Source organism: Salvelinus sp. IW2-2015, linkage group LG20 (assembly GCF_002910315.2).
Source record: "Salvelinus sp. IW2-2015 linkage group LG20, ASM291031v2, whole genome shotgun sequence".
Taxonomy (NCBI): domain Eukaryota; kingdom Metazoa; phylum Chordata; class Actinopteri; order Salmoniformes; family Salmonidae; genus Salvelinus; species Salvelinus sp. IW2-2015.
The window spans coordinates 65,993,010-66,014,857 of NC_036860.1; the positions used below are offsets into that span (position 1 = coordinate 65,993,010).

The window sequence follows — 21,848 nt, forward strand, 5'->3', positions numbered from 1 at the left end:
GGGGGGGGCGCATGTGGGTCTGGGCAGGTGTGATGTCGTTCATGTTTGTGTGATGTCGTTGGTATGTGTATGTTTTGAATTGTTTGCAAAAAATAAAATAAAATCTTACAAAAAATACCCCCCAAAATAAAATGTCAAACCTACATTTGTATACGATCACTTTGAAAACACCAGCAAATTGATTGCACCAGCTCCAAGTGATTTTAATTTTGGAAATCTGTTGCAAAGTATTCCCACTCATACGTGATCGTATACAAACGTAGGTTTGAAATTATGGTCTTTTTTGGGGTCTTTTTTTTGTAAGATTTCTACTACAGTAAACACTTCTACTACAGTAAACACTTCTACTACAGTAAACACTTCTACTACAGTAGACAAAGAAGGAGTTGGGGAACCTTGGTCTAAGGGTTGTGTTCAAAACAATGATTACATTACTACCTGGCTAGGGTTTACTGACCGGGAGTAACACCTAAGTCTAAAACATTTTGAAGTGCTGTTTGTCTTTCATAATAACTTACCTAAACGTGGGATTGATTACATTTTAAACACTTTCTTTTACAGTGTCCGATTCCTTCACCTGTTGTAGCTTCCTAGGGGCAGAAGGTAATGAGTGTAAGCTATTACCGATCTGCATTCTCTACAGTATGTATCTCTCCTCCTATAGGAAAGCTGTGAGGGTCAAGGTGCTCTCTGAGGTCACCTGAGCTCCACTGTTATTGGCTCCTAAGACAGGCTTCAGCCCAGGTGACCCTACCTGACCTTGGTCCAAAAATGCCACATCATGACGTGACATCATGACGTGACGTGGCACTATTCTCGCCGTTCGACGCCTGAAGCAAGGCTTCAGTTCTGCAGTGTTCACCTGTTGTGGTGCATCAAAGATATTCTATAATGTTACAGGCCCTTCATACAGGCTTTAGCATAGGCCTTAGTCTCCCCCTTACTGACTGACTGAATGGGGACTGGGCAGATCAGTTGACTTCGCTCTTGGGAGGGTCTACTCTGCATTCCCAGTGAAAGCAGAAGAATCTCTGTGACTGAGTGGCGGCATGCAGTGTCAGATATCTCCACAGTGTCAGATATCTCCACAGTGTCAGATCTTCCCTCAGTGATCGACAGTCTACCTTTGAAGTTCGCACTTTCTTTCTCTACTGTGGTAGCAGTGTCCATCTGTCTTTCACAGTGGGCAGCTGTTACAGATGAGAATGAGATGTTATTTTTTATTTTTTAGATGAATATGTTTTAAAGTATGGGAATATAAAGTTTGTTTTGTTTTATTTAGATGACTATATTACCGGTATGTCTAGACTCTAGAATATATCCACATTGATTTCTCAATCAAAATTAGAGTTGATCTCTTTGTTTTGCCATTACAGTACATAATATCATTACCAGTGCTTTGCCAGAGTAACTAGAGATGAGTAAATTGTGTCAGTACAAAGATGYACAGACACAAATGTAACCTCTAAACTCCACTCTCCACTCCATAGTGCCTTTCAATAGGTTCAGATTGCTGAATAAATGCAGTTGTAGCCTATTAATGATTCAGATTCCTGTATTTTTGCCGACACATATGTCTTCTCTGTCATTATGTGGTCAGTTAAACTCTTGTCACTGAAATGTTTAATTCCATGTGTTAATCATATGACAATGTGGGAGAAAGAAATTGTATTAAATGGAACTTGATGGTGGAACTTGATGTTGCCTTATTGTCTATCATACTAACTGTGTTCTTCGTGCATTGGCCACATTTGAGGGCAGTGAAGTACAGTTCAGACATTTTGATATTTCAGTGGTTTGAATGCAGATATGTATGTGGTTCATATCAGTGTCAGGTCTTTGTGACATTTAGGCTATAAAGGAGAGAGTCACAGTGAAACTTCACAACAGCTGCGCTCAGACATCCTTTTCCCATCCAAATACTTTCTATCATGATGACATCAAAGCAGCAATACTCCACAGGAACAGATTCTCTGGTTGAATTATTAAGTAGCRCCTACTGGTAGGCTAGGCCCCCATATACTGGTCTGAGTTAGAGGTCTTTCTCCGCACCCCGGTTTACAGCTTGGCATCTGCAGTGATATGGCAAAGACAATGTAACAGATGCATAGTAACCTAGTGTAATAATAATTAGAAGGCTAGCTACCCTTTAGGTGAGATTATTGATAGCCAGGTGCCGGTCTGTTTCTGCCCTCTAGCCAACTCAGTATCGTCATGCCATTRGGAATTGGCAAGAGAGCAGAAACGGACCTTCACCCTAGTCGTGAACACCTGCTACACTCAAAATAACGATCAGCAGTAACACTTGGCCATCTAGTGGCAGATTACGGGAATATCTAGCCAACCCTACAACCACTCTGATTATGTCAGTGTCGTATTTTGTGTAATGCAAAATTATACTCCGTGGTGGAAAAAGTACCCAATTGTCATACTAGAGTAAACAGTCAAGATAACTTAATAGAAAACGACTGAAGTGAAAGTCACACAGTAAAATACTACTTGAGTAAAAGTATTTGGTTGTAAATATACTTAAGTATCATTTCACATTCCTTATATTAAGAAAAGCAGACCGAACGATTGTMTTTGTTAATTTCTGAATTACGGGTAGCCAGGGGCACACTCCAACATTTACACAATATTTTACCAAYGAGTGAGTCCGTCAGATYAGAGGCAGTAGGCATGACCAGGGATGTTCTCTTGAAAGGAGCRTGAATTTGACAATTTTCCTGGCCTGCTAATAAGCGTTTCGAAATGTAACGAGTAATTTTGGGTGTCATAGAAAATGTATAGAGTAAAAAGTACATTATTTTCTTTAGGACTGTAGTGAAGTAAAAGTTGTCAAAAATATAAATAGTAAAGTATAGATACCCAAGAAAACTMCTTAAGTAGTATTTTAAAGTATTATTATCATTATTTTTGTACTTTTTACCCCTTTTTCTCGACAATTTCTTATTTCCAATTGGTAGTTACAAGTCTTGTCCCATCGCTTGACACACTGATTGCTTAACCGTTATTGCTARGAAGTCGTAAATAAGAATTTGTTCTTAATTGACTTGCCTAGTTAAATAAAGGTTAAAAAAATAATAACCCGGAAGCCAGSCGCACCAATGTTTTAGAGGAAACGCTGTACAGCTAGCCATCTAAGGTCAGCTTCCCTGCCCGCCACAAGGAGTCGCTAGAGCGCGATGGGACATGGAAATCCYAGCCGGCCAAACCCGCTGGGTCTCCCGGTCGCGATGTGTGTCTTTTTGTGTAGGCATACACACCTCAATAATGGACAAGGTACTGTCTGGAAAACTAAGTTGTTTCAACACCTCCAAACAGAAGGGGCGAAATCGTTAAATTATATTGCAATTGGCTTTGAGACAGGGCATGCACCACCGAAGAAGAACACCCGGAAGTAAAGTATTGTTAAGAAATCTCAGATGGCGCGATTCTTCAAAAACGTCAACAGACTTTGATATATCAAGATTAATCTTCTAAAACGAGTGAGAATTGTGTGCGTGTGACACAGCGTTACTGGTTATATAAAGTTAACGCTGGCAGATCAGATTTATCGTAACGTTAGCCGGCTGAAGTGGGCTGACAGCTAGAATGGCTAGCTAGCTATGTTAACTTTAGCTAATCTTGATTTCAATCATCTAGCTAGCTACTGTAGTTTGCTTTCCTCCTTTGATTTTTGTTGATTTTGTTTATTTCAGATAGAAAATGCCCTTGTCTACTCAGTCTCAGACTGGAGGTGACAACTACGTCCTTGTAGCTAGTCTGGATAATGTCCGTAATCTGTCCAACATCTTGAAAGCCATCACCTTCAAAGATCATGCCATTTTCAATGCCACACCAAACGGGTTGAAAGTCACTGTGGAGGACTCTAAATGTCTGCAAGCCAATGCCTTCATTCAGGTTAGTGCAGGAATATCAACATACACAAATTCTGAGTCATTAACCTTTAGATGGGCTGTGTTGTCATGTCTCCTTAATGTTGTCATTCTTTTCCAGGCTGAGATCTTCCAAGAGTTTACCATCAGAGAGGACTCAGTGGGGTTTCAGGTCAACCTGACCGTTCTTCTGGACTGTCTCACCATCTTCGGGGGAAGCACAGTACCAGGTAATGAAGAAGACTGTCTTCTTGATATCCTTTAAGATTTCTCCTGGGTGATTTACAAAACAATCTGATGAAGACTTTGAAGGTCAAAACGCCATTATTTTAACGTTAATAAAATCATCAGCTTTTTATTCTAGGAGAGAGTCACAGCCACACCTTTCATTAAAAAAATGTGAAACTAAAAACATGATTAAAGCTACTGGGAGTAACTAACATGTCTTGTCTACTTTTTTGTTGTTGAAGGAGTGGCCACTGCCTTGCGGATGTGCTACAACGGTTACGGCTACCCCCTGACCCTGTTCCTAGAGGAGGGTGGTGTGGTGACGGTGTGTAAGATCAACACCCAGGAGCCAGAGGAGCCCATAGACTTTGAGTTCTGCAGCACCAATGTGACTAATAAAGTCATCCTCCAGTCAGAGAGTCTGAAGGAGGCCTTCTCTGAGCTGGACATGACCAGTGAGGTCCTGCAGATCACCATGTCTCCCAGTCAGCCATACTTTAGGTGCAATACTTGTTTTGTTTTCTACTAAACAAATTGTGTTGTGTGTTTTTTTTTTTTATGAGGAAATCTCAAAATGGCATTGTATTGTAGGGAATTAAGGACTCTTAACTGTAGTCTCTGTCTGCAGCAGTCCGTCCACCAAAAGGCTGGATACTCTTGACAAGTTCGCTGGTTGTTGTACTGAGGTCATTACAGCTACAGGATGATGGTTGCAGAGTATCATCGTGCCATTGTTAACCTTTCTTCTCTTTATCTGTTTTCATGTTTAGGTTGTCTACCTTTGGGAATTCTGGGAATGCCCATTATGATTACCCAAAGGATTCTGACATGATGGAGCTGTTTCAGTGTACAAAGACTCAGACTAACAGGTACATTCATCTTCTATATACTGTATTATCATGTATTTGGATATTCGGGAAGTGTGGCACTACAGATTCCTGCATTTCCTAGAAATCAAGAAATGTGCACGTGAACATGGAATTCATTTACACAATTATTTATGTTTTTGCTGGTCGGCCACTCTTTGAGGGTATGGCTTTCACTGGGATAATTATGGTTTTGAAGTACATGCTAACTGGATTGTCACTTTGCTGATGTCCTCTTTGTCAGGTACAAGATGTCTCTACTGAAGCCGTCCACCAAGGCCTTGGCTCTATCCTGTAAGGTCTCGGTGAGGACAGACTGCAGAGGGTTCCTGTCTTTGCAGTACTTGGTCAGGAATGATGATGGACAGATCTGCTTTGTGGAATACTACTGCTGTCCGGATGAGGAAGTGGATTAGGGAGAATAGGAATATTTTTTGTACAAGAATACGAGGCTCAAGTGTTTTAGATGTTATTCTAAAGCAAAACTTGCCTTTTTTCACTTGGCCCTGTTATTTTGTATTGTATTCMTTGACTGTGTTATTTGTATTGTATTCCTTGACTGTGTTATTTGTAAATAGTGTTGGCTCTGGTACATGTTCAATTTAAAGTGAAAATGATTCATTGCTAATACTTTTTCTCAATTAGTTGTTTGGTTTGTTTTCAGTGAATTAATGCTGCTCTCCCTTGTTTGGAAGTTTACAAGGAACTTGAAACAATATTTGTATAATCAAAATATTCCTTCACTTTTGATAAATATTTGAACATATTAGTATTGACTATAAATGTAAAACTGGCGCTACCACTTTCGACTAGCAGCATCTTGTCTGTTATCGGAATACAACKCCGCGGCGCCAGGTGGCGTCTGTTTTAAATGTTTGTCCTGCTCGCACGTGTGTTGCCCTCGCTCTGTTCCTACCGTTCTGAGACTGCGTGTCAGAAATCAAAATGTCGGCGCTCAAGAGAAAACGTGGAGGAAAGGGTCCAGGTGGAAAAGCAAAGAAAGTTAAATTAGTAGAAAATGGAAATGAACCCCGAAATACAGAGACGGAACAGAACAAGGAAATCAGCGTCCCAGCACCCGTGTCAATGGTAAGTGTGTCAAATATGAAATTACTAGCCAGTAATTTGACTTGTAAAGTTAGCAAACGTTACATATTTGTCTGTCTTGTATATAAACAGCGACAACAACATGGACTAATGTTACATGACTGTAGATATCGTCTATGAAACAATGTGTTGATGAATTGGATTTTGATTTCCAGGGTAAGTGGAGAAACAAAGAGCGAGTTCTTGTATTCTCTTCAAGGGGCATCAACTATAGAACACGACATTTGATGCAGGACCTCAGGACAATGATGCCACACACGAAAGCAGGTTTGTTCCTGTACCAGTATGTGAGCAGAGGAGACGATTGATATCACGAGTCTCTTCTCTAGCCTAGTTTGCAACTGCAAACATTATAATGTCAAAATACGTTCRTTACTCATCAAATATGGAGTTTCGCTGAGCAACAAACAAAATGGACTCCGGTCACACATGGTATGTATACTGAACAAAAATATAAACGCAACAATTTCAATGATTTTACTGAGTTACAGTTAATATAAGGAAATCAGTCAATTGAAATACATTCATTAGGCCTTAATCTATGGATTYCACGTGACTGGGAAGGGATTTGTGGGCCTGGGAGGGCATAGGCCCGTCTACTTAGGCGCAAGGACCACACACTGGGGAGCCATRCTCAGCCAATCAGAATGATTGAAACGTGAATTGTTTCAAAATTGCGTTACGGTTGTAGAAACACAAAGCCCTTTACTTTCAAATAACATCAAAATAATTTCACAAATGCTAAATATACACTTACTGTACACTGTTTTAACCGGCTTGATCACAGTTGCAGCCAACAATATTTTTGGTGGTCTTCCGTTACGTACAGGTGTTAAGAGCATGCTAAATTAGCACAGGTGGTCCCTTCCGTAAACACGTTCTGTAACATGGATGTGTGGTAACACTAACCCTATAAAGGTGTTTTAATGTAATGTGTGTTAAGGTTCAGACTGAGTGTCAGGGCTCTTAACAAAACTCCCCCGTACAGAAGACGCTTTTGTTCAATGACTTGTGTGTAATGGAACTGAGTCATGATCAAAGGCTAAGCCAACCTGTGTGTGACCGTAATGAGTGATTTTATTGGAGGTGCCGACGAGGTGGATTTGGCGTGTGCGTACTTGGTCAAAAATGCTAGATTCTATCCAAACAAATGTTTTCCGTTTGCTTGTACTTTTTWAAAATTATTATTATTAAGACCTATTTGGGAATTTGCATACAGGGGCATGACGACAGTTGCTCTGCCAAACTCCATATTTGGTGAGTAAAGAACAWWTTTTGGCATGATGCTTGCAGAGCTGTCTAATGGGGAAATGAATGGTAGCAAACTGGCCTACAGAATACCTCATATATTAATCTCCTCCTCTGCCCAAATACTGGTTCAGTTTGTTCCCTTTTACATGTTTGTATTTTCTTATTTCAGTGWTTTGGTGATATTGATCAAGGTATGTAGTTGGGTATAACCCAGGAGACTTGACCTTACTCTTACAGACACAAAAATGGACAGAAAGGACAAACTCTTCGTCATAAACGAGGTGTGTGAAATCAAGAACTGCAACAAATGCATATTCTTTGAAGCAAAGAAGAAGCAGGATCTCTATATGTGGTGAGTGTCAAAGTTAACAACAAATCCTCTCCACAAAAGCATTCTATTCCTGTCACTTGACATGTCTATGAAAACGTCACCTTTAAAATGTAATGATTTCAGTCACTTTCTTTTTGTATAGGGTTGCAAATGTTCCCCACGGACCATCTGCAAAGTTCTTGGTTCAGAATGGTGAGTGTCATCGCCTGAGTTTGTGTGTGAAATGACATGAATAGACTATGTTTTGCATTTGTCTCAATCAAGTAACAGTGGTTAAACAGCTGTTGGTATCAAATAGCGGCAGGTAGCCTAGTGTTTCAGRGTGTTGGGCCAGTAACCGAAATCCCTSAGTTGACCATATGAAAAATCTCTGTCCTTGAACAAGGCACTTAAAYCCTGATTGCTCTGGATAAGAGTGTCTGCTGAATGACTATGATGGAATAAAATAATGACCACAGGCTACAGCTTCATAATTATTCACTCTTTTACTCTTCCTGTAGTCCACACACTCGCCGAACTCAAAATGACAGGGAACTGTCTGAAGGGATCCAGACCACTGCTGTCGTTTGATCCTGTGAGTATTGCGGTTTCAGTCAACGGCAACATAATTCCCRGACACAGATTTATGCCTAGTCCTGGATTAAAATGCAAAATACTTTGAGAATATCCTAATCGGAGTCTGGGACACCACCCCATAGTGTTACAGAATACTCTTGAAACTAACTTCATATGGGCCTCACCATCAAGTTGTACGGGGATACTGTTTAATGAATTCATGTTTCTATTTATTTTCAACCCAACAGCAATTTGACAAGGAGCCTCATTATGCACTGCTGAAGGAGCTCTTTATCCAGGTTGGTTTCGTTATCATTACAGCAAAAATATTTGGTCCYAAAAATTACAATGCAATTACCATTTATTAGTTGTTTTGCTTTTCTTGTGACGCTGTGATCTGTTCAGAAGTGAGTTTTTGCGTTGTTTTTTTGTAGACATTTTCAACTCCCCAGTACCACCCCAGGAGCCAGCCCTTTGTGGACCATGTCTTCACGTTCACYATAACAGACAACAGGATATGGTTCAGAAACTATCAGGTGAGTTTAACTAACTTGCTCCCCTTTCCATTATACAGTATGTGGTCCAATGTATGTGGAATATAATATATTCTCTGATCATTTCGAACAGCGTGTTGTAAACATTCCCTGATTTAGAAGTAATGTTCTTGAATGGCMAAAGTTATTAGAGCAACATGTGTTTTGACTTATTTCTGTGTCCCACAGATCATTGAGGAAGATGCATCGATGGTAGAAATTGGACCTCGCTTCGTCCTGAACCTCATCAAAATATTCCAGGGGAGCTTCGGCGGCCCCACACTCTTCGAGAACCCACACTTCGAGTCTCCGAACACGGTAATATTTCATTTGATTCCTAGTGGACTCCCCTCCCTACATCACTGGTAGATCAAACCTTTATCTTCAGTAGGTATAGAACAACAATGAACTAAAGCTGTCTCCCCTCCCCAACAGTACTGGTGATTGTGATCACTTAGTTAGACCGTGTACTGTTGGTGATGGGGCAGTCTTGAATTATTATGGTTACATTTTTCTAGATCAGATTGGTTCATTGTTGCTCTGTCTCCCCACAGCACCGGGCATCTGATCACTTATATTGAGACTAGGAAGACCATAACTAATCACTGTCCCAGAGTAATTCATTGTTGTCTCTATCTCCCCTTAGCGCCGGCGTGTGATCCGTATGGCCACCGCCTCCAGGCTGAGGGAGAGACAGATGGTCAAGGAGCTCCAGAAGCTGAAGAGGACGGAGAACAAGGAGGTGGTGACCAGGGACGTGACAGATGACGTGTTTGCCACGCCGGCTGAGGAGAGGCCAGTCCACATTGAGCTGGAGGCTCCTGCAGCTAAAGTAGTGAAGAAGAACAAACACAAGGCTTTCAAACGACAGAGGATGCAGAAGCGTTAGGCTAGAGACTGGTTGATTTGTTGGGTCTTCTAGAAGTCATCTGGAAAGTGATTACATTGTTTCTTTGTCAATTTGTCTTTCCTCAATTCCATGTCTTTAATTTTCAAAACTCAAACGAGAAGTTTGAAGGGAGTGACCTAGAATCTTCTCCAATGCGTTTAAGAAGGAATCGGGAAAAGACAAATTAGGACATTTGTTTGGCCATAAACTGGGAGGATTGAGTCGGCCATCAAGTCTGCAGCCTGTGAAGGGCCATCTCAGAATACGTCATTTGTGTTGGATTTTTTTGTTTCCGCTGCAAAAAAAAGTACTAAAGCAGCTTTGTATCTTCTGTTATGCTCCAGCTTTTCTTACAATTATGAAATAAAGTCTTGATTTAGTGTTGATTTCTCCTGTTCATTCCTGAAGATGTCAGTTTGATTTACCGATGACTGGACCTCCTTTGACTTGATGCCTGCGTTAGTGACTTGACCAGCCTTGTCAATATTGATTGCAAATCTAATTTAGTTATAATATCCATGTCAAAACACTTAACAGAGATGTTGCCACCTCTGCTTTCTTTCACCAAAGCCTAAAGGAGTATGTCCACAGGCATAGAAGGAAGCTAGTCATTCCACTGCCTAAAAACCCATTCAGTTTGCTGCCTGCTCTTAGTAAACTGAAAAAAATTGTCCAAATACAAGGCTGTTTGTCAGAAGTTAACTGACTTTCAGCCTTCATATACAGTAGAGAAGGGCACTGAACTTGTACTGCACTGACTCAGACTTCAGATGATTGGTTAAAAGAAATGCATAATAAGATAGTTGGAGCTGTATTGTTAGATTTTAGTGCAGCCTTTGAGCATACATTTCTTTATTGACTTGCTATGGCTTTACATCACCTGCAATCACATGGAGAGTTATTAGCCAATATAACCTAGTGTTTTTCGGTGAAAGCTTCTCCAACATCAGGTACATACAGGGTGGTTACTTTTCTCGATTTGACATTTACAAATTACTTACACAAAGCTAGAATGAATGTAAAGTGCATTCAAATTATTCAGACCCCTTGACTTTTCCCACATTTTGTTACATTAGTCTTGTTCTAAATTGTATTAAATAGTTTTTTTCTCCCCTCATCAATCTACACACAATAGCCCCTAATGACAAAGTAAGAACTGAAATATCACATTTACATAAGTATTCAGACCCTTTACTCAGTACTTTGAAGCACCTTTGGCAATGATTACAACCTCAAGTCTTCAGGCTTGGCACACCTGTACTTGGGGAGTTTCTCCCATTCTTCTCTGCAGATCCTCTCAAACTCTGTCAGGTTGGATGGGGAGCATCGCTGCACAGCTATTTTCAGGTCTCTCCAGAGATGTTTGATCGGGTTCAAGTCTGGCCTCTGGTTGGGCCACTCAAGGACATTGAGACTTGAAGCCTGAAGCAACTCCTGCATTATCTTGGCTGTGTGCTTAGGGTTGTTGTCCTGTTGGAAGGTGAACCTTCACCCCAGTCTGAGTTCCTGAGCACTCTGGAGCAGGTTTTCATCAAGGATCTCTGCACTTTCTCCATTCATCTTTCCCTCGATCCTGACTAGTCTCCCAGTCCCTTCCGCTGAAAAACATCCCCACAGCATGATGCTGCCACCAGCATGATACACCGTAGTGATGGTGCCAGGTTTCCTCCAGATGTGATGTTTGGCATTCAGGCCAAAGAGTTCAATGTTGCTTTTAGCAGACCAGAGTATATTGTTTCTCATGGTATGAGAGTCTTTAGGTGCCTTTTGGCAAACTCCAAGTGGGCTGTCATGTACTTTTTACTGAGGAGTGGCTCTCGTCTAGCCACTACCATAAAGGCCTGATTTGTGGAGTGCTGCAGTTGTCCTTCTGGAAGTTCTCCCGTCTCCACAGAGGAATTCTGGAGCTCTGTCAGAGTGACCATCGGATTCTTGGTCACCTTTGTGACCAATGCCCTTCTCCCCCGATTGCTCAGTTTGGCCGGGCGGCCAGCTCTAGGAAGAGTCTTGGTGGTTCCAAACTTCTTCCATTTCATAATGATTGAGGCCACTGTGTTCTTGGGGACCTTCAATGCTGCACACATTTTTTGGTACCCTTCCCCAAATCTGTACCTCGACACAATCATGTCTCGGCGCTCTACGAACAGTTTCTTTGACCTCATGGCTTGGTTTTTGCTCTGACGTCGCCTGTCAACTGTGGGACCATGTATAGACAGGTGTGTGCCTTTCCAAATCATGTCTAATCAATTGGATTTACCACAGGTGGACTCCAATCAAGTTGTAGAAACTTCTCAAGGATGATCAATGGAAACAGGATGCACCTGAGCTCAATTTCGAGTCTCATAGCAAAGGATCAGATTTTTTAAGTAAATATATATATATTTTTTAAATTATGAATGTGCAAATATAAAAAATATAAAACATTTATTTTGTCATTATGGGATATTGTGTGTAGATTGATGAGAAAAAATATTTTATCAATTTTCAAATTTATTTAAACAGGCATGCCAGTTAAGAACAAATTCTTATTTACAATGACGGCCTAAGAACAGTGTTCAGGGGTAGAACGACAGAATTTTACCTTGTCGGCTCGGGGATTCAATCTAGCAACCTTTCGGTTACTGGCCCAACGCTCGAACCACTAGGCTACCTGCCGCCATGCTGATCCTTAGAATAAGGCTGTAACAAAACAAAATGTGGAAAAGGTGAAGGGGTCTGAATACTTTCCGAATGCACTGTATGTGGTTGATTACACACATGTCGGCACCCAAAGCCAGTGACCTCCCTGAAATTCTAAATAAGGAGTAGAGTCAGTATCAGAATGGGTGATTCATAATAAACGGGTCTTTAAAACATCTACAACTAATAGCATTATATTTGGACCTAAACCTCAACTGGAGTTGTGTATAAAGGGTGTGAGTGTTGAGGAAGATAAACTCCTAGATATAACATTGGACGGTCAATTATCATGGTCAAGTCATATTGACAAAGTTGTTGTGCAGTTGGGGAGGGGTCTGTCTGTTATTAAAATATTTTCTGTGTTTTTACAGAAAAATGAACTCTGCTAGTTGTTCAGCCTCTGGTCTTGTCCCATTTTGATTACTGTCTAGTTAATATGGTCAAGTGCAGCAAAGAAAGACCTAGCAAAGCTGCAGCTGGCTCAGAACAGAGCAGCACACCTTGGCCTTAATTGCACATAACGAACTAACATGAACAACATGTATGCCTGTCTTTCCTGGTTGAGGGTTGACGAGAGATTAATTGCTTCTCTTCTAGTTTTTGGGAAGTATTACTGTAATGAAAATTCCAGATTGTCTGCATAAACATTCAGCTCAGACACCCAGACATACCCCACAAGACATGCCACCAGGGGTCTCTTCACATTCCCCAAGGCCAAAACGAATTCACTGCAACACCAACATTTCAGTCTGTCTGGGGCGGCAGGTCAGAGCATTGGACTAGGAAGCAAAAGGTTGCAAGATTGAATCCCTGAGCTGACTAGGTAACATCTGTTGATCTGTCCCTGAACAAGACAGTTAACCCACTGTTCCTAGGCCGTCATTGAAAATAATAATTTGTTCTTAACTAACTTGCCTAGTTAAAAAAAGGTTTAAAAAACCACACAGTATTATACAGAGCCATGATTACATGCAACTCCCATCTCAAGCAAACAGCAAAATTTAATTTAAAAAAAAGAATTAAACATCTCATGGAAAGGCTGCGACTGTCTGTGAGGGGACACACACATGATTTGTGTGACTGTTCTTGTCTATCAGTGTTTTGTTACTTGTCATGTTTTTTTGTGGACCCCAGGAAGAAAAGCTGCTGCCTCTGTAAAAGCACACCTAGGTGGATTTAAAATGTTAAGAATTGTTGCTGTCAGTTACACACCTATTTTTTTGTCATATTCACAATCAACAGAAATCAAGCTTACAACAATTTTCTTTCGGACCTTTTTCTTTACGAAAAGACTGTTCATGATCATTTACGTCATATTTAAGCGCGTAGTCACGGTTAGTATTGACGCGAGTCCACGATGTGCGGTGTTTTTCAAGCTGAGATACAAGGACAAACTATGCATTTTTAAGTAGAATGAATATAACATTTATTTGTAGATCTGTCCACTGTCATTCATAACTTTCGGTTACTGTTGTACTGAGTTGTCCTGTTTTGAGGACAGGGAAGGCTGTTAGCTTAGCCTTTTAGCTAGCTAACATTAGCAACAGGCCAAATCGTGTGGATTTCAGCTAGCTGAACCAGCTCAACTAAAAATGAAGTGTCATTACGAGGTGTTGGGTGTCAAAAGGGACGCGACTGATGATGATATGAAGAAGGTATATCGGAAATTAGCCCTGAGATGGCATCCAGGTACAGTAAACCWTGTTGCCGTGTCTTTAACTTGCTAGCTACATTAGCCAGCTAACGTTAGCTGTTAGCTCACTGATCAGAGAGGCCACTGCCAGTGACCCCCATTGGTAGCTAAACTGTAATCGGTTTGGGAGACTGACAAGTAGAACAAGATAGCTATTAGTAACGTTAGTTAACTACCACCAGTTAGTTCGCACTGTTTTTGCAACTGGTGTCTTTGACGTTCTCTCTTCACCAAAAAATATTATGTTTATCTTCTAAAGGTATTATTTGTTGAACATCTTAATTCCATTTTTTCAGATAAGAACTTGGACAGTGCAGATGAGGCAGCGGAGCAGTTCAAACTGATCCAGGCGGCCTATGAAGTCCTGAGCGACCCACAGGAGAGAGCCTGGTGAGAAACAACTTCATCCTCAGTATCCAAAGTAGTAAACATCTTTTGACTGAGATGTTGGTGTGAGATCAATTCAATTGTTTGGCGTATTCAAGATGACCAGTGTGCTGGAATTTCTTCCTTTATGAGATCTAACTTTTTAAGGCCAGGACTTTGTATGGAAATAAGTTAATATTAGTGACCAGCACAGCTCTTTGTCTTAACCTTGATTCCTTGCATTGTCCCCTCGTCTCCTTGACAAAGATGGTCCAAGGTTCTAGCCCTTGGACCTTCTCCTCCAATGCATTTTAAGGAGGAGAGAATGCAAGGAATTGGGGAAACGCTCATTTAGGAAGAGTGAAGAGCTAAAGTAATGCTAATACTGTGCTTCTCGACTCCTGTCTCCAGGTATGATAACCACAGAGAGGCTCTCCTTAAAGGTGGGGTCAGCGGGGAGTATGCTGATGAAAGTGTTGACCTTGTCCAGTTCTTCACTGTCACCTGTTACTCTGGTTACGGGGATGATGAGGAGGTGAGTGTGACAGGTAGGGAGGGAGCATCTCTGTCGGGGGGAGCAACTGCGTCCCCTAGTGAGTTCAGATTCTTTGTGGACCCCAACCCCATTAGTTGCCCATCCCTGTTACTTTCTACCAGCAGAGGGCTGCGGAGTAGTGTTACTTTCTACCAGCAGAGGGCTGCAGAGTAGTGTTACTTTCTACCAGCAGAGGGCTGCGGAGTAGTGTTACTTTCTACCAGCAGAGGGCTGCAGAGTAGTGTTACTTTCTACCAGCAGAGGGCTGCAGAGTAGTGTTACTTTCTACCAGCAGAGGCTGCATGAGTAGTGTACTTTCTACCAGCAGAGGGCTGACGAGTAGTGTTACTTTCTACCAGCAGAGGGCTGACGAGTAGTGTTACTTTCTACCAGCAGAGGGCTGCAGAGTAGTTGTTACTTTCTACCAGCAGAGGGCTGCAGAGTAGTGTTACTTCTACCAGCAGAGGGCTGACGAGTAGTGTACTTTCTACCAGCAGAGGCTGACGAGTAGTGTACTTTCTACCAGCAGAGGGCTGACGAGTAGTGTTACTTTCTACCAGCAGAGGGCTGACGAGTAGTGTTACTTTCTACCAGCAGAGGGCTGACGAGTAGTGTTACTTTCTACCAGCAGAGGGCTGACGAGTAGTGTTACTTTCTACCAGCAGAGGGCTGACGAGTAGTGTTACTTTCTACCAGCAGAGGGCTGACGAGTAGTGTTACTTTCTACCAAGCAGAGGGCTGACGAGTAGTGTTACTTTCTACCAGCAGAGGGCTGACGAGTAGTTGTTACTTTCTACCAGCAGAGGGCTGCAGAGTAGTGTTACTTTTCTACCAGCAGAGGGCTGGCGAGTAGTGTTACTTTCTACCAGCAGAGGGCTGACGAGTAGTACTCTGACATAATAATCCACACTCGGCCTCCCAGGTCTCAGCGTGTACTAGTATGTCTCACTGTGTGGATGTAGAAATGTAACACACGTGTAGAACAGAAGGTGTTTCTCTACAGTATAATAATTCTTGTTACAGTGTAGTGTTTGCTGTGGAGAAAATGTGGATTTGTTCGTTGTATAGAGGATCTAATCCTTATAGGTCTCCCTGTTTTTTTTCAATGGGACAACCAGGTAAAAAGTGGTTTCCCCTCTCCTTTTCTCAGGGTTTCTACACAGTGTACAGGAACCTGTTTGAGTCCATAACTACAGAAGAGATGGATCACAGTAAAGAGGAGGATGAGGAGGAAGATGAGTACCCTTCGTTTGGAGACTCTCAGAGTGACTATGACACGGTAACGTTTGCCCTTGTTAAACACACACACACACAGACAGAGATATATATATATATATATATAATATATATATATACACACTGCTCAAAAAAATAAAGGGAACACTTAAACAACACAATTAACTCCACACATGCACATTTGTGGCCTGCTGGAGGTCATTTTGCAGGGCTCTGGCAGTGCTCCTCCTTGCATAAAGGCGGAGTAGCGGTCCTGCTGCTGGGTGTTGCCCTCCTACGGCCTCCTCCACGTCTCCTGATGTACTGGCCTGTCTCCGGTAGCGCCTCCATGCTCTGGACACTACGCTGACAGACACAGCAAACCTTCTTGCCACAGCTCGCATTGATGTGCCATCCTGGATGAACTGCACTACCTGAGCCACTTGTGTGGGTTGTAGACTCCGTCTCATGCTACCACTAAGATGAGAGCACCGCCAGCATTCAAAAGTGACCAAAACATCAGCCAGAAGCATAGGAACTGAGAAGTGGTCTGTGGTCACCACCTGCAGAATCACTCCTTTTTTGGGGTGTCTTGCTAATTGCCTATAATTTCCACCTTTTGTCTATTCCATTTGCACAACAGCATGTGAAATTTATTGTCAATCACGTGTTGCTTCCTAATGGACAGTTTGATTTCACAGAAGTGTGATTGACTTGAGTTACATTGTTGTTAAGTGTCCCTTTATTTTTTTGAGCATGTGTGTGTGTGTGTGTGTGTGTGTGTGTATATATATATATATACATATATACATACACACACACACACACACACACACACACACAGAAAGGTGCACAAACTTCATCTACTTTTGTGTTCAGCCTCTGACCAATGCTGATAGTGTTCTGGTGTAAATAGAGTCATTGGCATAATTTGCAGTAACAGTGTCTATCTGTGTAATGTCAGTTCGGGCTATGCTTCAGCATGATTACTGTATTACATTCTGTGCTCTCTCTTAATCTCAGAATGGTTCTCTGGGTACTATTAGACAGTTGATTTCTGTGAAATAACATTTGTCTGGTCAGTCTCTACCATTTGGACATTTTGCACATTGGGTTATATCACAACATAAGTCATTGTGTCGTGTTGATGATAGATACGTTGATTAAATGGATACATCATATAATACCATATGGTTTAGCACAGGGGTGGACAAACTTTTTATTAAAGACTCCAGTTCATAAAACACTGTCTGTGTCTATAGGCAAACTTTTTGGCTCGAGGTCCACATTGAGATATCGAAATTCAACGGAGGGCTGCACAGATTAAATAGAAATCCTTCAAGGGCTGTAGTTTGCCCAATGGTTTAGCAGCTCCACACTAAAGCCTGTACTGTACCTACCTCTCTGCTCCCTGAGCTGTAGTCATTGTCTATAGCTCTCTGCTTCTGCCTCTCCCAGGTTCACCTCTTCTACGCCTACTGGCAGAGCTTCTGCACCCGGAAGAAGTTTGCTTGGAAGGAGGACTATGACACGAGGCAGGCCTCCAACCGCTGGGAGAAGAGGGCCATGGAGAAGGAGAACAAGAAGGTACTGTTGTGTTTTCTTCTTGACCTTTAACCCCTTACAGTGAGGCAGTAGCCTTAGAGASGTGGACCAGCAGCCAGAAGGTTGCTGGCTCAATCCCTGGGCCCGGACGAAGCAAAAATGGGAATGGAACTGAACACTCAGCTCCTGCCGTTGTGCCCTTGAGCAAGGCTATTGTATTCTAAGTGCCTGTGTTCCTATTCAGCCAGTGCATATGTAGTTCATACGTGTGGTATGAGCCACTGAAGATTGGCAAAACYAACTGAATGTTTTGTTATGCTCACAAATGTTAGGAAGTGAGACTTCGATTAAATGTGAGCCGTTTGATATAGAACCAGCGCCGTTCCTTCAACACAACAGATCTGAATGGACCATAAAGTATTCTTCTTCTAAGGTCCGAGACAAGGCCAGGAAGGAGCGCAGCGAGCTAGTGCGCCAACTGGTGGCGTTTGTGCGTAAGCGTGACAAGAGGGTGCAGGTCCACAAGAAGCTGGTGGAGGAGCAGAACGCTGAGAAGGCCAAGAAAGTGGAGGAGCTACGACGCAAGCAAAAGCTGTCCCAGGCCAAGTGAGTTCACATAGAAATATGATATGTAGAACATATGCCTCTCCAACAAACAGAAGCTTTCACAGGCCAAGCGAGTGTTGCTGACTACATTGCAGTTGGACTGCACAGAATCACTGATCTATATACTTGTGTTAAAATAACCTTGCCTTAAACTGATCCACTCAGACATGCTAGATGTCAGACCTCTGTCTAGATGTCAGACCTCTGTCTAGATGTCAGACCTCTGTCTAGATGTCAGACCTCTGTCTAGATGTCAGACCTCTGTCTAGATGTCAGACCTCTGTCTAGATGTCAGACCTCTGTCTAGATGTCAGACCTCTGTCTAGATGTCAGACCTCTGTCTAGATGTCAGACCTCTGTCTAGATGTCAGACCTCTGTCTAGATGTCAGACCTCTGTCTAGATGTCAGACCTCTGTCTAGATGTCAGACCTCTGTCTAGATGTCAGACCTCTGTCTCCTCTCCTAGACTGGCGGAGGATTACAAGGAGCAGAGCTGGGTAGCCATGTCTGAGATGGAGAAGGAGCTGCAGCAGATGGAGGCTCAGTACGGAAAGGAGTTTGGAGACGCGTCAGAGAGCGAGGAGGAGGACCAGGGAAGAGGGGGTCAGTACAGAGCAGACCTCTCGCATAGTAACTCTGGTCTCAGACTGTGAAAACACCACCTCACTCTGAGAAGGGCTAGATATTTCTTCATACAGTAGCAGGCATATATTAATCTACTGTAGCTTCTGCCTGTGTAGTAATGACAAGGGACTGCATTTCTAGCAGTTTGCCATGTCACATTTAACTGTGGGGTGCGTTCATTTACCACCAGATCTCAAAGCGTTTTACATTGGTTTATGTGGTGGTGGTTCTTCTCATACACGACAACGGTCTCCATGTAACACATCTGTTCTCCACAGATGAACAGAAAGATGAGACCGAGGAACTCCTGGATGACTATTATGATGACCTGTACTGCCCTGCATGTGACAAATCCTTCAAATCAGACAAAGCGTAAGTAGTGAGGTCGTGTTCATTAGGGCACACAATGGAAAACGTTGCAAAGCAGTCTGCATTGCAAAAACAAAATGAACATTTCTTACTGGTCAAATCCAGGTAGTCCCAGTCAGTTTTCTTCCTTTTGGTGCCGAATGAACACAACCCGGTTTACCTGAGGGAAGACTGAGTTCAGTTCATCACTAAAACATGTTCTTTTTTTTGCACAGAATGAAGAATCATGAGAAATCAAAGAAACATAGAGAGATGGTGGTATTACTACGGCAACAACTGGAAGAAGAGGATGAGACCCTCGGTCTGAAGGATGAGGAAGAGGAGGATGAGGAACTAGAAGAAGCACCAAGACAAAAGTAAGTTCAAAGATATATTTTCTCCATCCAAAATATGAGAAACTACCTGGATGTTACTGTTGTCATTGGACAATAAAATAGTGTACAAAACATTAGKAACATGAGTCAATCTAAATAACACAGTCAAACACTGACACGCATTGATGGGGATTTTTAAGATGGATATTTGGGCTGCGTCTCAAATGCCGATGTTGCCCTTCGGCATCTAGGGTGGAGCAGTGTTTGTCAGACCATGAGACCCCCACCCCCTGAAAATCTGTCTTCTCAAGAAAACGTCTGTAGTGTCCGAACGATTTGTCGTACAAACTATGGAAAGATGACTCTCACGAACACGGTGTTCTCCGTTTTGCTCTACGACCTCCACAAGCCGTCACGGGCCTTGTCTGAAGTCGGTACAGCCGATCTGCCAACTTCTGTCTGTATCGCCCCAATAGTTTGGCCTATATGCTAATATGACCCCTCTATGGAAAGGGGAGTGTCTCACAAACACGTTCATGTTGGTGTTCTAGAGCAAAATTCACATGTTGAGCTCTAGGATCCTCACAAGCCTCTCGAGATTAGTCTGAAACTAGCCGGGCACCAGTTAAAAATGAATGGCAGTATATATGGAGATAGTTTAGTGTCTAATATAAGTTTCCTGATCTTTTTTTATCTCTCGGATATAAAACGGATACTTCAGAACATCCTTCCTTTTTAGGGAACCATCTGTTTATCCATGTATRAAGCTCCAATTCAATGAGTTTCTATGAGCTAATGTCAGTAAGGCCAAATTCAATGTTTCCTGCAGTAATTTTTTTTTAGACTTTTTTTTTAAGGGTCCTAAAATGGCTAAAGGATCCTTGGGTATGACCATCTTAAAACAATTCCATATGTTAGCTTAACCTGTCTCCTCCCCTTCATATACACTGATTTTGAAGTGGGTTTAACAAGTGACATCAATAAGGGATCATAGCTTTCACCTGGGCTGTCTGTCATGGAAAGAGCAGGTGTTCTTAATGTTTTGTACGCTGTGTAAACAGTGGTAGATTTAATAACGTCATTTTAACATCCAGGCTGTCTAAAAAGCAGAAGAAGAAAAAGAGACAACAGCAAAATGGGCGGAGCCCCACAGAGGAGGTAGTAGAGAAGGACGCGGCCCCAGAGCCCACCTCCACCCCCACAGACAATAGCCCAGAGAGCCCTCTATCAACACAGACCAGCGGTGAGGCAGAGGACCCCCAGCCTGCCTCAGAGCCCCAGCAGGCAGCTGTGGACAAACCAACAGAAGACGGACAGCAGGAGGAAGACCTCACAGCCACAGAACCAAAGAGGTGAACTGACCTGCCCCCATCTTCTATCAAAACTAGTGACAGGATGGAATTGACAGTATTTAGGATAAAGCAATGCATCACTAGCCTGGTCCTAGATCAGTTTGTGCTGTCTTGAGTTGGCAAGACGGCAAAACCGACTTGGGACCATGCTAGAGCAGTGCTAATATAATCATTAGCCACTATACAGGTATATTCATGCCTATATATTCATCATCTTTATCAGCTCTGGAAAGACTAAGGGGAAGAAGAATGGAGGGAAGGAGATCAGAAAGAATGTCCAACCACAGGAAGGTGTGGAGAAAGGAGGAGCAGAGGTTTGTACCAGCCACAGCTACCGGGCCTTAATTGAATAATCAATCCAGGAGGGGTTTGTACTAACCAGAACTTAGTGCCCTTAATTGAAATGTAATACAATGATTTCATTACCTTGTTTGAGGCTGCTTAAAATGCATTTCTCATCGCCGTGAGTCAAAATGGCCTGTTTAAAAGTATCCACAGGTGTTTTGTTGTTACACGATTATGAGTTCATTAATGAACCATTCCACTGTCTTTTAACTCCCTGAAGGAGCTGAACCTGCGCTGTGTGACCTGTCACTATGAGTTCTCTACCAGGAACAAACTGTTTGACCACCTGAAGACGACAGGACACGCTACAGCCGTGTCACACGGTGACAGTGCACCCGCCACGGGCAAGAGCAAGAAGGAGAAGAGGAAGAATAGATGATGGGGGATACAGGAGGGGCCAAAGACTAACACCAGCCACTGGGCTGTAGAGATGGACGACTGTCTACTGTCTTACTAGATATTATAGGAGGCCACTCATGGTATTGAAGGCCTGGAATTTTTAAAAAACGTTAAAGATTGTCTGAAAAGGAGTTGAAGACTGTCTGGTTGCTGTTTTTAGGTTTTTG

General features: G+C 42.4%; 4 protein-coding genes across 7 annotated transcripts in view; all 4 read left to right on the top strand.

Moving 5' to 3' along the window:
• Positions 1-1,694, top strand: part of sema4d (sema domain, immunoglobulin domain (Ig), transmembrane domain (TM) and short cytoplasmic domain, (semaphorin) 4D) — a 74,949-nt gene extending 73,255 nt beyond the window's left edge. For both annotated transcript variants that reach the window (XM_024011166.2, XM_024011167.2), the window contains one exon: positions 665-1,694. In XM_024011166.2, coding sequence (XP_023866934.1) covers positions 665-694 — 30 coding nt within the window. In that variant the 3' untranslated portion in view covers positions 695-1,694. The remainder of the gene's footprint in view (positions 1-664) is intronic.
• A 1,485-nt stretch (positions 1,695-3,179) lies between these two features.
• On the top strand, positions 3,180-5,608 carry rad1 (RAD1 homolog (S. pombe)). Of its 3 annotated transcripts, none has more exons than XM_024012018.2 (6): positions 3,180-3,282; positions 3,702-3,903; positions 4,000-4,108; positions 4,349-4,607; positions 4,877-4,975; positions 5,217-5,608. In XM_024012018.2, exons 2-6 carry the CDS (start codon positions 3,709-3,711, stop codon positions 5,386-5,388), a joined length of 834 nt encoding a protein of 277 aa, XP_023867786.1. In that variant the 5' UTR covers positions 3,180-3,282; positions 3,702-3,708; the 3' UTR covers positions 5,389-5,608. The 3 variants fall into 3 exon arrangements, with proteins under 3 accessions (XP_023867786.1, XP_023867785.1, XP_023867784.1); XM_024012017.2 differs by lacking the exon at positions 3,180-3,282 and adding an exon at positions 3,306-3,488; XM_024012016.2 differs by lacking the exon at positions 3,180-3,282 and adding an exon at positions 3,307-3,499.
• Positions 5,609-5,888: 280 nt separating this feature from the next.
• bxdc2 (brix domain containing 2) lies at positions 5,889-10,022 on the top strand. Its single transcript, XM_024012014.2, has 9 exons — positions 5,889-6,061; positions 6,235-6,346; positions 7,568-7,682; positions 7,804-7,853; positions 8,162-8,235; positions 8,465-8,515; positions 8,651-8,752; positions 8,939-9,067; positions 9,396-10,022. The coding sequence occupies exons 1-9, from the start codon at positions 5,918-5,920 to the stop codon at positions 9,636-9,638; spliced, it is 1,020 nt and encodes a 339-aa protein (XP_023867782.1). The 5' UTR covers positions 5,889-5,917; the 3' UTR covers positions 9,639-10,022.
• Positions 10,023-13,651: 3,629 nt separating this feature from the next.
• dnajc21 (DnaJ heat shock protein family (Hsp40) member C21) lies at positions 13,652-21,812 on the top strand. Its single transcript, XM_024011269.2, has 12 exons — positions 13,652-14,006; positions 14,307-14,400; positions 14,788-14,911; positions 16,062-16,190; positions 17,585-17,713; positions 18,105-18,277; positions 18,745-18,881; positions 19,181-19,274; positions 19,487-19,627; positions 20,680-20,937; positions 21,161-21,251; positions 21,503-21,812. The coding sequence occupies exons 1-12, from the start codon at positions 13,910-13,912 to the stop codon at positions 21,659-21,661; spliced, it is 1,626 nt and encodes a 541-aa protein (XP_023867037.1). The 5' UTR covers positions 13,652-13,909; the 3' UTR covers positions 21,662-21,812.
• Positions 21,813-21,848: the final 36 nt, after the last annotated feature.